The 13,323-nt window shown below is 41.2% G+C and overlaps 1 protein-coding gene across 1 annotated transcript; it reads right to left on the bottom strand.

The window, feature by feature from the left end:
• Positions 1–740: 740 nt before the first annotated feature.
• On the bottom strand, positions 741–13,071 carry cnga3a (cyclic nucleotide gated channel subunit alpha 3a). The gene is made up of 8 exons (XM_029248352.1): positions 12,762–13,071; positions 9,075–9,214; positions 6,916–7,029; positions 6,001–6,168; positions 4,298–4,471; positions 3,984–4,085; positions 3,776–3,882; positions 741–2,918 (listed from the first exon to the last, which is right to left on the bottom strand). The coding sequence occupies exons 2-8, from the start codon at positions 9,164–9,166 to the stop codon at positions 1,528–1,530; spliced, it is 2,148 nt and encodes a 715-aa protein (XP_029104185.1). The 5' UTR covers positions 9,167–9,214; positions 12,762–13,071; the 3' UTR covers positions 741–1,527.
• Between the last annotated feature and the right edge of the window lie 252 nt (positions 13,072–13,323).

Here is a 13,323-nt window from a genome sequence, read left to right as displayed (position 1 = left end):
ATTTCAAGGAAAACATATTTCAGTTTTGCACCTCGGACCCAGACCACAGCGCACCTCCTGGCGCTCTGCACCACAGGTAGTGCCTTTGCTGAGGCACACAGCTGTAATCAGGCCTCTTTCCTGTTTGCAGACGTTCTCCTGACGGTCAGCTTTCACACAGCGCTCCCGACTTGCTCAGCGGATTTTTCCAGAGGGTCTCACCTGGTTTCCCTGTGCAGCAGTGAAGCTCCAGTGCTGTTACACTCATGTCCATTGCTATCCTGGACCTTCTGCTCCAGGGTGGGAAAAGAGCTTCCCCTGCCCCGTGGCCTTTGGAGGCATCTGCAGCTTCTTTGTAAGGTTCCCCAACGTTCAGCTGAAAAGTTTCCTCTGCGACTTGTGCCACACAAAGTCGCCTTCTCTACTCCAGGGCCCATCTAACTGCTCACTGCTGAATGTGACAAAGCTGCAGACCATATGAGATGTAAAAAAAAAAAAAAGGCTCCTTTCAACACACACACGCAGAGAACACGCAGGGACTTTGTATAACATCCCAGACTCAGCCTGTACTGGTGGAGAACCACAGGTCGCTAAAGACGGGTTTCTGAATGGCCCCTCGACTCGGTCTCTTCTCAGGCTGGTAAGTGGAGTACCTGACCTGACGCAGTCTGTCACCTTAGCGCACCAAGTTTTTGTTTTACTTTTGGATGGTACTGCTCATGGCCCTCTTTTTGTGACTGAATTATACACATGGTGGCTACCAGCTGGGTTCTGATGCAAAATTTTGACATGAAGGTAGAAGAGAAAGTCAGCCATATTTAATTTTATTTGAATTCAAAAGCTTTTAGCATGCTAAAAACTTGCATAAGTTACATTTCACACATTTAAATAAATGCAGGTATTGTTACTGTTCATCCAGGTTAAGTAATGAACGTAGTCCAGGGCTCAGAACTTACAGGGATGGGAGTGGATCTGGTATGGACACCTGCATCCTGTCGGTCGCTGTGGGCACCCCTGCCAAACACTGCATGTCACACACCTACTGAGTTCAGTGTCTGTGGCTGGAGATCATGGTTCAGGTTCTTGACTTATTCAAGAGACCAAAACAAGGTTTAGGCTCCATTCCTACAAGGATGAATGAGCCCCTGTGCACATTGAGTTGCCAGGTTGTCCTTAATAGTAACTGCAGAGAACTCCGCTGAAGTGAGAACTGGTGGTGTGTAAACACACATTTTTACACCTTCACACTGGCAGACTAACGACCGTGTCTTTCATTCCGGGGTTAAATTATCTACATGCCTGACCGCCACGTCGCGATCTCTCGCATTGACTCACACTGTAACATGGCAGTGCTGCACATTTCCCAAGTAGACTGTATTTACATGACTCTTTGACACTGAGGAGTAAAAAGGTCATAATGTATAATACATAAATGTATCTGCTTATAAATGGTTTAAAAAGTGTCAAACTAGATTTTACAATTATATAGAATATTTTATAAAAGACTTCTTTTTATAAAATACCACCAGTTTGATGCTGTGCCTGATACTATTTGGTCTTTTTATCTTCGACAACCTCAGAAAGATCTTCTACATGCAGGGTCTTCACTCTGGCCTCCATGTTGCTGATCCTCTGCTTGACCTTGTTCTGGTTGGCCGTGTATTCAGCCATGAGTTTGGCGAACTTAGTCTGCATAACGTCCAGGTTGCTCTCAAGTCGGCTGATCTTCTCCTCCAAGTCCTTGGGGTCGGCCCCTGCGTTGGCCACCTCCTCGTCGATCAGGTTGTCCTTCATCAGGATGGCCTTCCCTTTCTCCTCTAGTGCCTTCTTGGCCTCCGGGTACTCTGTGAGCGCCTCCATCAGGTCATCTTTGGAGAGGGCAAAGAGGTCCGAGTAGCCCACGCTGCGGATGTTGGCCGTCCTCCGGTTTCCGGCCTTACTTCCCTTGATGCCCAGAATGCTGATCTCACCAAAGTAAGCGCCGTCGCTGAGCACCACAAACTGGGTGACCCCGTCATCGGCCACGACGGCCAGCTTGCCTTCCTTGATGATGTACATCTCCCTGCCGATGTCGCCTTTCTTGCAGATGTAGTCCCCGGGGCTGAAAACCTGCGGTTGGAGCTTGAGGACCAGTTCGATGAGCAGACCGGCTTCACAGTCCTGGAAGATGCGCACCTTCTTCAGCGTGTCAAGATGGACGTTGATGGCGATCTCCGCCTTCAGTTTGTCGGGCAAGTTCTTCAGCACCTCCTTTTCATCGCAGGTCTTCTTGTTAGTCCACAGGTAGTCAAACCATTTGATCACCCTGGCCTCCAGGTCCTTGGTGACCTTACGGAATTGCATGTACTGCTTTATGGAGTCGATCTTGGCTTGGAAATCAGCACGCGAGGCGTTCATGTTTGAGATCATGGCACCGACATTACCGACAATGGTGGCAAAAATTAGCACTCCGATGAGGAAGTCGCAGACGACAAACAAGTACTCGATGTCTCTGACGGGAGGGGGCGTTTCTCCGATGGTTGTTAGGGTGAGCGTGGACCAGTACAGGCAGTAGATATACTTTCTGGCCAGCCGACCATGGTCAGGGTGGCTAATGTTGGGATACACCCAAGTGTCCGTCCCAAAGCCAATGACTTTGGAGATGGCAAAGAAGATGCATGCGTTCCAGTGGATAATGATGAGGATGTAAAGTACAAGGTTACCAATTCGGAAAATGTTGGGGTAGTTTGTTCTGGTCTCCGTACGATCAAAGAATTCAAAGAGACGAGATATTTTGAAAAGACGGTTGAACCTCAGCTCTGGGTTATTGTACCCAAATTTTAACATCAAGATATCAGTTGGTATCATTGAAATCATGTCGTATTTAAATTGCTGAGTTTTTTTGTAATTATCCCTCAGTTTCTTTGGATCCTTCACAAGCAAACCTTGCTCCAGGAATCCTGTTAAGAACAAAAACAACTGTTTACTTACAACAGTACAAAATTGATGGAAACACTTGACAAGGACCTTTTCACCCCCCTCAGGTCAACAATATTTCCTTCAACTCAGCAATAAAGAGAAACTAGCAATAAGTATTTAAAAAGCAGTACAATAAAGTACTGTATGTTTTTTTTTTAAGTGATAAATATTTAGTCTTGTTCTTTTTACTGTATTTACCAAAAAATTGTCAAGTAAGTGTGTTTTACCATTAGGGTTATTCTATTGGTTCTCTGCAACTGTTTTTTTTTTTTAATTTATACTATTGCACTTATTGGTCTGAAAAATTGATTAGTTCAGTTCAAACACTGTAAAAAAATGACACTTTTCTCCAAAGCGACATACATCCCATAGAAAACACAATATGTGCATTACATTAGGAGAAAGAGACAGAGCTGGAGATGTGTGACTCTTACGTACAGTTAGTTTCCTTCACCATATGCACCAACGTTCATCACACAAGTAGCCGCATAAAACTTTACCAGAATATCACCGATTCCTAATCACCTTCCTAGTAGTTTTTTTTTTTTTTTTTTTTGAAGATACATATAAACATTTACATTACATTGCAGGAGTGGCTCTGTAAAGGACTGATCCGAGCATATCATGAACAATTATACCTTACCTCAATTTAAGAGATCGTGGGCGAAGTGGGTCCAGAAGAGATGAGTTTTAAAACCTTTTTTAAGTGTGGACAGAGATTCAGCAGTTTTGAGCGAGGGGGTAGGTCGTTCCACCACGACGGAGCCAGAACCAAGAACCTCCGTGCTTTACCTTTTGTGCGTGGGACCACCAAGCAAGCAGAACGGCAGCATCTTACCTGTTCTTGATCTTACAAAAGTGTCAGTGTAGTAGATAACATCAGAGCTGCAATCCAGAATAATCCACAGCGTAGTGAATTTTTCCTGGAGTTCATTAAAACATGCCCTAGGAGAGAAATGAGGAATTGGTAAGATTATTTTGCACGCTTCCCTGCCGTCTCAGTATGAGGAATGGAGATATGGGTGCTGCAGCTCGCAGGTGCAGACCTGGTCACCAGCATCATCAGGTTGTACATTGCAGGGCCAGCAATGACAGTCAGCCACCTGTAGTACAGGTCAGTGGCTGGGTCCATGATCCACACATCTTTCCTAAAAGGACATTCAAAATTAAAAATAATCATTCAATATCTACATTGACTACATGACAACATTTCATTTGGCCATGGCTAGTTTTTATGTGTTCCAGGCTCTCGTTGCAAAAGCGTACATGGTGTCAAAGGATTTGGCAGAAACCTGAAGTGTACAGTTTAGCCTGAAGTCTAGTCTCTAGTGTACCAGTAAACAACCTGTCAGATACTTACGGTGGCTCTTCCTTCTTTTTGTCATCTTTCTTGTCATCTTTTTTCTCGTCCTTTTTCTCATCTTTCTTTTCGTCCTTTTTCTCATCTTTCTTTTCATCTTTTTTTTCATCTTTCTTTTCATCCTTTTTTTCATCTTTCTTCTCCTTTATTTCTTCCTTCTTGTCCTCCTTTTTGCTAAATGTAATGTTTTTGGAACTACGCTCAGATGGACCGCGGTCAGATTAACAAAAGTCTACAGCGCTATCAAGGTGATCACAGTGCTTGTGCTACTGGGTGTGCAGCTACACAGAAACTGTATCTACAAGCTTCAGGAATGGGGACTAACCATTCCTGCAGGATGACAGGTAGGACTGAACTCAGAACACTGGGGTTAATCATTGACTTGTTGGGGTCTGGGGTCCTCCAGTTTATTTCACCCAAATATTGTACTGTCAGTTTGACATTTTTACTGGAATACTCATGGCATGTAGAAAAGTGCACTTTGGGCGGACAAACCACGCCAGTGTGAGTGTGCAGGACCACAGCCGGTCAGCAGAGGGCAGTGCAGTCAAACAACCCCCAGCACTGATATACTGTGCCACTGAACAACTGAGCTGCCACTTAGATGTCGGGCCCACAGCACCAAGCGCTCTGAGCTCCGCTGTCACTCACAGGACATAAAGTAACAGTCTCATCCCAGTGTTCTTGTGGTGAATGTCTATAATAAATAATTCTGAATAACTTTTTTTGAAAGAGGATAACCAAAATCAGACCTATTTTGCCATAAATTAGTTATTAAACAGCAGTCACAGAAACAGGGATTTCATCGAGGTCATAAAAATGTTTGATTCTGAAGTAAAACTTTCTTTTGCTGAATTGAAATATTCATATCACATTTTGTAATGTTACAGCCCAGCTTGTTCCTTTTTAATCAATATAGAACCAATTGTGGGACTGCAAAAGAAAGTTCTGACATTGTGTTTGACAACATGCCAAGGTGCTAGGTTAACATATTGATTACTGAAGTTTCCATACTACATTGAAAGGGATCAAAATGGTACAGGATTGCATGTGGAAGTAAGTAAAAATGGTATAATAGACATAACTCATCTTGTTTTAAAGTGCAGTGATTTTACTTTTGTAGTATTAATGGTTTAACTTACTTCCACATAAAGGGATACCATTTGAGTTTTACTAAATGAATACTATTTAGAACAGCCCACCAAAGAAGGACGTGAAGGGGTATAAGATACAGGAATGAAAACAAGTCTAGAAGATCTACTGAAAAGGCTATATACTTAGAACTACTACACTTACTCATCTGTGTTGTTGCAGTTGTTCATATTAAGAGTAGCCAGTGGCCAGTGACTGACACGACTTGTAAAAAAAGTTAACAAGTTTGTTTTTGGTTACCAATCTCATGAACCCATTCATTGCACTGCATGTCATGAATCACAAAAGACCCATTCATAATTAAAATATTTCACACTTGTGCATAAATACAGGAAAAGTATAGAAAATTACATATTTTCATGGCCAATAAATATTGCATGATGATGTTTTAATATTTGCTTAAAACAATGTCTCTACAGAGGACAGTGTCTCTGATAACCCTGACAGCAGGGCTCTTAAAACCAGGCCAGAAGGAGATGGATTTCTCAGGCTGCACAGTTAATTTTCTCAGAGGGCCCCACACAGCTGCCACACCATACTTAGTGACTCACCTCCTCTTACGAGGTCCATCTGGGTGGCCTGGGGATGACTGGGCATTGCTGGACACCTCTCTCAGCTCAGGGCCCCGGAAGCGTTCCAGGAAGGAATCCGGACGCTCTGCCTCGTGAGTGAGTCTGAGGGAAGCCCAACTCCTCAGAATGTAGATGAACCGGGAGAGCCTGAAACAAGATCCACAAGATCTCACCAGCTCCCAGCCAGAGGGAAAGGTGGGTTCGTACTGGATGGTGCAGAATGGGGCTGAAACACTCAAGAAAATGGAACACAGCGTGGTTAATGTGAGAAGATCCAATGATGAGTGTTCCTCCAGTTATGACAGGGTTCTGTCCCGATGACCCCATCCTAAATCTAATCGTCATTAGTCGAATATCCCTTTATGCTGTATTATATGAACTGTAACCATTCACAAACTACATGTATGAATGTAACACTGTATAATGGGCTGTGCTATATTTTCTCTAATTTGACATTCATAAAATACCAATATAGAATACAGTACAGTAATTACAGTATGATACAGTAATTATTTGGGAATACTGTAGTTAGTACTTAACGGTATTCACTAAAATAATGAACCAAATGTAAGGACTTGAATAATATAAAAATGATAATGGGATGCTCTTCATAAGTCTGAATGCTTGCAAGTCAAACATCATAACTCAAGGACCACCTATACTCCCCTTTACACTGAGAATAAGCCAGCAGGCTACAGTACAGTAGTAGCAGCAGTATGATGTGCAGTACAGCAGCAAGAATGACTTTTGAGGGTCACTACTGTTTTTGGACACCCTTACAGTAGGCCAGTCTACATGTTTAATTTTGGGGGAAAACAATGTTTGAGGTTAGTCTGGGTTCAAATGTGTACTGAAATATTATGAAACTGTATTGTAGACAAGGCTGCCACTTACCTGGCCATGGCCCCTGTGCCAGTGAAGGAGCTCTGGTGTGACTCTGGAGGTCCACTGGTCCCCGAGGAGAGATCCTGGAGCTCAGAGGTAGTGTCCTCACAGAGAGAGGTTCCCCTAACACCACATACAGCAGCAGGTACACACTTTGCTTATCAACAATGTGTTGATGTGTTTTATCAGACAAAGAGAAACTGCTGATTTAATTGCTTTCCTAATATCAGTATATTTCCTTAAGTTCTTTTTTTGTCTGTTTCTTGTGTGCTTTTTCTATTGCTGAGGGTTTCTTAGAAGTTGCTAAGAACAGACCCTCAGTACTCAAAGATATGTCTTCAAATGGGGCTGCTAATATTGTAGTGGTTAGAGCTGCTGCTGTTGAATCTAAAGGTTGCCAGTTTGAATCTCACCAACTGCTGTAGTACCCATGAGCAAGGTACTAACCCTAAATTGCTCCAGTAAAATTACCCAGTTGTATAAATGGGTAAATACACACACACACACACACACACACCTTCTGAACCGCTTGTCCCATACGGGGTCGCGGGGAACCGGAGCCTACCCGGCAACACGGGGCGTAAGGCCGGAGGGGGAGGGGACACACCCAGGATGGGATGCCAGTCCGTCGCAAGGCACCCCAAGCAGGACTCGAACCCCAGACCCACTGGAGAGCAGGACCCGGCCCAACCCACTGCGCCACCACGCCCATAAATGGGTAAATAGTTATATATAATATATAAGCTGTATAATATAGTTAAACAGATAGGCATTTTAACATTGTAAGTTGCTTTGGAGGTAAGCATCAGCTAAATAAATTAATGTAACAGCAAAAGAAGAGTTACTGAGATAAATGACATATGGCCTTCTTTTAAACAAACAGTGAATAGTTTAATCCATGGTGATATCTTTTACACCTGACTGCTAAGAATCACCCCAAGATGGATTAAAGCAATTCTATTCATCCCAGAGAACAGGTGTTTCCAAAAGCATGGAATCTCATTAAAGCAGACACAGTTGTCCCAAATTTCCCTTCAGGTGCAAAATAAAAGTGGTGTCAATACCAATTTTAGTACAGACCTAAAGCAAACTGAACAAAATTAGACTGGCTTTTTTAATTGCTTTGGTGTTTGTGTCCTCCGACACGCTAGCTGAAAACAGTTTTAATTCTTGGGTTAATAAGATTTATTTAACTGTTTCTATCCTTGCTGCTAACTATTCAGTCAACTTTTCAGATACTTATTTAATGTTTTTGGCAAAAAATACAACTTTATTTCTACAAAGAGAAAAAATGCTCTTTGAATGAGAGATTCAGGCTGCATTTGAGGGTGCAGCCTGAATGTGCAAAGTGAGAGAATTAAAGCACCAAATCCTTGTGTGATACTTTAAACTCACACTTGTTAATTGATAAGAGTATGGTGTAATCTTTGGAAATTAAGCCTAAATTACATTGCACCCATTCCACTATTCAGAAAAATACTATACCACAGCAGTAAATAAGAACAGTTAACATATTTTCATCTGTGTAAACTGATGAATTTCTACAGATAAAACTCATTTGGAACAAGTCCAATTTTTTACTCAGACTGAAATTTTACCCGAATGAGGAGGACTGTTTTACAGCAAAAGTGGATCATTTAGATCACATTTATTAGAATTAAAATCCTCACCCCTGTAAGTTGTTAGTTAATTGAGAACACTGCTGTTTGTAAGAGGCTTAACTTCTAATGGTGGGAACTTGGCAGAAGATGTCATTGGATGTTCTCTTAGGGAAGCAGTTATGTTAGCAACATGTACACACCACATGCTAGAGACAATACTATGATGACGTGAATAACAAACACCACATAGAGACCGTACAGTTCTTAATCAGTGTTTCCTGCTCATCAAAATATGCCTTTTAGCTATTACATGAGCTTCACGATGGCACAGTGAGTGACCCTGCTGTCTCACAGCACTTGAAGGAAAAGGTGAAATACCTAGAAAGACATGCCATCTTTACATATAGTGTCTATACTCTTAACATTCTTTGGACTGCTTTGAAAATGTAAATTAGTCTGAGGTTAGGTGTATTTTCTAGCACAAGCAAAGCATGAATAGTAAACACCATGGCCACTGAAACCTCAAAACTCTACTGCACAAGTGAGCATTTGGAATTCCTGTCTGACCTGCTAGCGCCCTTCTCGGCGTGGTCCAGGTCATCGCGGACCCATGTGCCACTGCGGCTGGGGTAGGACTGCGCAGTGCAGATTTTCGCCATGTTCACACCCGTTCTGCTGGCCAGTCACATTCGGATGCTTCTTGACAGCTGGGTGGGAGAAGTTGATTGATGAGTCTCGCATACACAAAAATTTCCAGTGAAAGATATTCTCATTCAAATACAATCTTATGGTGCGGAGACAGTGAAACTGTTCCAAACGTGGACAAGAACATGCACAAGGGCATCTCCATCACTTATGGACATTGTGTAGTGGTATATCTTTACCTCTTGCAGTACTATGTTTAAATGTACAATGACACTAATCCAAGGCTGGCAACATATGTGAATTATATATTCCGTTTACAAAGTGGTCAGACGTAAGAGGGGGACAAGGTGTGCTTGGTACCGCACACAGACACACAAGCACAGCAGTCTGCTGTCTCAAGTGCTATAGTCCCAGATGATTACTAATTGCAATCAGCTGAATCTGGCTGACAGAAGATGAGGGAAAAACATACGCACATGCACACGCACTCTGATTTTGAGTGATTGGGAGAACCTTGTCCTTGATGCAGTTGTTAATATAAACTCATTTTCACAGTAAAAGCAGCACTTTAAAGATGTCCTTATCATATTTAAGCAGAAAATGGAATGCTTCTCACACACGCACATTTTTTTGTTACATATGCATTGTATTGCTGTCTACAACATATACAATTAAATTGGAATCATAATCACTTAAAATTTTTATTGTCCCTGTATTTTCAGGTAAACCAGACTGTGAAGTTTCCAAGGTATATGTTTGTGCTCAGTCTAATCAAAAGTGATTCATATGATCTGAAAAACATAATAAATCGATGGCATGCCAATCTATCTGTCCTAAAGCACAAATTACACTACACAGAAGTCTATAGCAACTTAACAAGCTACTTTCTTCTGTACTTTCTAGAGCTTTGCAACTTTGTAGCATGTGTTGGGATTAGTGTGATGGGATAACCCCAGCTCACGTGCAGTCGGTAACGTGCGCACACTGGTACCTGTTGAGCTTTCCTTAGGTGTTAAATATAATGGGAAGCGGGAAAGCTAAGCACTGCAATTTAAACAGAAAGTATTAACTCAAAGTACTATGTTAAGTACCACAACCTAAATGAAGGAGATCCAGCCCTTACCTCTTGACAACACCATTAAGAAGTGAATCTTTGTTATTCTGACTGACTTTGTTCTATTTTTTCATATTTTCTGAAATTATGTTTTGGTTGAAGTAAGTGGTGATTACCTACAACTAAAATAATTTCTACCTAACTTTTGAAATGTACATTCTTGTGTATATTGAAAAAATTGTGCCATATTTTTCACATGGGAAAGCGATCATTTTAAAATAATGCCATGGAAACCACTGAGCACTACATGATAAAGTTCAGAGTGATGGTTCATTCACCTACAAGAAAATGAAGGCCATGTTTCAGATTCAAAAATATTCTCTGTTAGACTGATAAGGTATGTGTGTGAAATTTGGACACACTGGACACCTTTTTAATATTTATTTTACAAGGTTAGTTTGCTTTATATATTACTGTTGTGTTATCTATCCTTCACACATCCATACACAAATTATTAAATTTTGATGTTACTGCTTTGCTCTTTATATATCTTGGTCTTATATACTGTATTAAACATTAACACGCAGTGTGTATTTGTCAGTCAGTACAAATGGTCTTTTTTTTATACTTGTCATTCTCTTGCTGGATATTCACATATTTTTATCACTTTTGTTTACAGAATATTCACAGCTCATCTCAATTCAAAATGAAAGGTTTGTCAAGGTAAAAATGACAAAGTAAATAAAACATACATCTTAAGAGCTCATTTAATAAAAAGGTGACTTGATAAAATTTGTAACAGTTCAACTAATGGTAGTCAGATAACACAGAATAATTCCGTACTACTTCAGATTAACAGTACCAGCATTCTGCTGGTCTGAAAAGGGTTCAGTGGCTCTTTCCGATCTTAAATGACCCTCCACAAGCGAGCATGTTATTGTCTTAAAGAAGGAGCTGGCAAGTGATGGGACACGTTTGCATCAGTTAGGATTATTACTGACCCTCTGAAGCCTCGTCAGCTTGACAGGCTGTACAGCCTTATGACCTTTTTAACACTGAAGTCGTCATTTTCCATTTTTACAGTCTCGGACTGTAATAGCTGTAATGGTGGAGCAGCAGGTAGTGTAACAGTGAGAGCTGTTTTGCAGTGTGAAGTCTAATTTGAATTTGAATCCCACTCCTGCTATAGCACCTTGGTTAAGGTAATTACCCTGAATTTATATAGTAAGATACCCTGTTATATAAATAAGTAAATCACTACAGTTGAGCATCTAACACTGTTGTTTGAGAAAGACATCAACTATATAAAGGATAATAATTAAAAAGAAAAACTGCAAGATAATGTATAGTACCGACCTTCTGCCTGTTAACATGGGAAATAAAAATTGTCATTTTATATAGTTCTATTTATCCCAAATAATTATTTAAATAGTTTTTCAGGTGACATGCTTTTACATATTAATTAGATTTCAGAGCAATATTTAATCTATCCATCAAAACATCCATGTCAAGGAACTATTTAAACTAGCAAGTACTTAATTTAAACATTTAAATAAGCAATTTAACTACCATTATTAAAGCACACTATTCATATCTAAATTAGCTTATTTGAAAAAGAAAAATGTAACTTGCATTATTCAAAATTTTTATTTATAGGCATGTATATGAAATGGGGGGCGTGTGGTGGCACAGCGGGTTTGACCAGTTTTGACCATTTTCCTCCCCCAATATGCAGAGAAAGGACCTGGCAACCCACCTCTGTTCCTCCCTAGACTTGCCTTGAAAACCATCCGAGTGGTTGCTAAGGGTCAGGTTTGCGTATGAATTCAGTGACTTGGTCATTTTAAAACTGTGTTACGGAAAAGATGCAATTTAATGACAACTGTTTGGCATTTCAGTCCTACAAAGAGTTGGATAAGACCTGTCAAATGTACACCCTGTGTGGGTGAAATACACCACAAGGAAGAATACATATAAATTAGCTATAGTAATTTCTGTAGTAGTTTTAGTATTTTCTGATTTTTTCAGGACTTTGGCCTCATAGTCTGTAGGAAAATTGCTAATAGTAATTTAAATGGAAGCATGTGCAAAAAGAAAATATACTACAAGTGTAGTGATCATTTTCTTCTGCTCTACTCATGCAAAGTTTTTCAGGGTCTTTTCCCACACTTGCATTTCAGGAGGCAGAAATTAACACTTGAGGTGCATCTTTTCAAGAGGCCCTTTCCCTGCACCACCTGAAGAGTCCAAAGCATCTCATGTTCCTCATCCATATTCAGATTTTTGCACACTTGTGATGCGGTAAAAAGGACATCATACAAAAACACTGATGTAGTGTGATGTTAAGCCTCATCGCTAAAGATTTCCCCAGTGACTGATGTCCCACTAACTAATGTAATTTACTGATGTTTCAGGTCATGATATTGCGGATATCCTGGTCCTCTTGGTTCTGCTGGACCCAATTGAGAAGCACAACAAGGACCCCCGTGCTGCACAGAGCCACAGACCCCTAGCAGACAGACACACACACACACACAGATAGACAGACACACTACCTTTATGTACAGTTAATGCAGCCTGTTGTCTTCAAGTTCAGGCACTTTCGCAACGAAAAACTCGGAAAATAATCCGCGTGAGTCCGGCGTCCAGTATTCCCATGGTGAAGAATGTACACTCGCTCCTGCCTTTTCATTCGAACACTATCTTCTCTCTTCGCTTAATTCACGTGCAATTTCCATTTTGGTTGTACCAAGAAAAAAAAAATTAATGTGTGAGACTTAAATGTTTAAAAACCCCCAGAGAAACAGAGCAACTTGGTCCGCTTCAGCTGTTCGCCCAACAACAGCTGCGCGCTGAGGCGTTTCGGACGCGCGCGGCTCACCGGAGGCGCGCGGGATCTCCCGTCGTCCACACCCACTACGCGTCTCGAGCGTCACCGTTTTCGCGGGCTAAATACTTCCTATTGTTTCCCCAGGTGCGCCAATGGTGCCTTCGACGAGCTGGGGACAAATGCGTGTAACAGAATAACTAAATATTCCACTACGTGTGCACTGACCGTGCGGACATTCATGTGTCACTTTAAACTTTATTTCAGCTGAAGAAGTGTACTTGTATTTG

Source organism: Scleropages formosus, chromosome 1 (genome assembly GCF_900964775.1).
Source record: "Scleropages formosus chromosome 1, fSclFor1.1, whole genome shotgun sequence".
NCBI lineage: Eukaryota > Metazoa > Chordata > Actinopteri > Osteoglossiformes > Osteoglossidae > Scleropages > Scleropages formosus.
This window is presented reverse-complemented; position numbering and strand designations above follow the sequence as displayed.

Coding starts and splice junctions, on each gene's coding strand:
- cnga3a (XM_029248352.1), bottom strand. CDS start 9,166: ATGGCGAAAATCTGCACTGCGCAGTCCTACCCCAGCCGCAGTGGCACA. Junction 7,030..9,074: donor GCCGAGAAGGGCGCTAGCAG/GTCAGACAGGAA, acceptor ATGTGGTGTTAG/GGGAACCTCTCTCTGTGAGG. Junction 4,472..6,000: donor GATGGACCTCGTAAGAGGAG/GTGAGTCACTAA, acceptor CATTACATTTAG/CAAAAAGGAGGACAAGAAGG.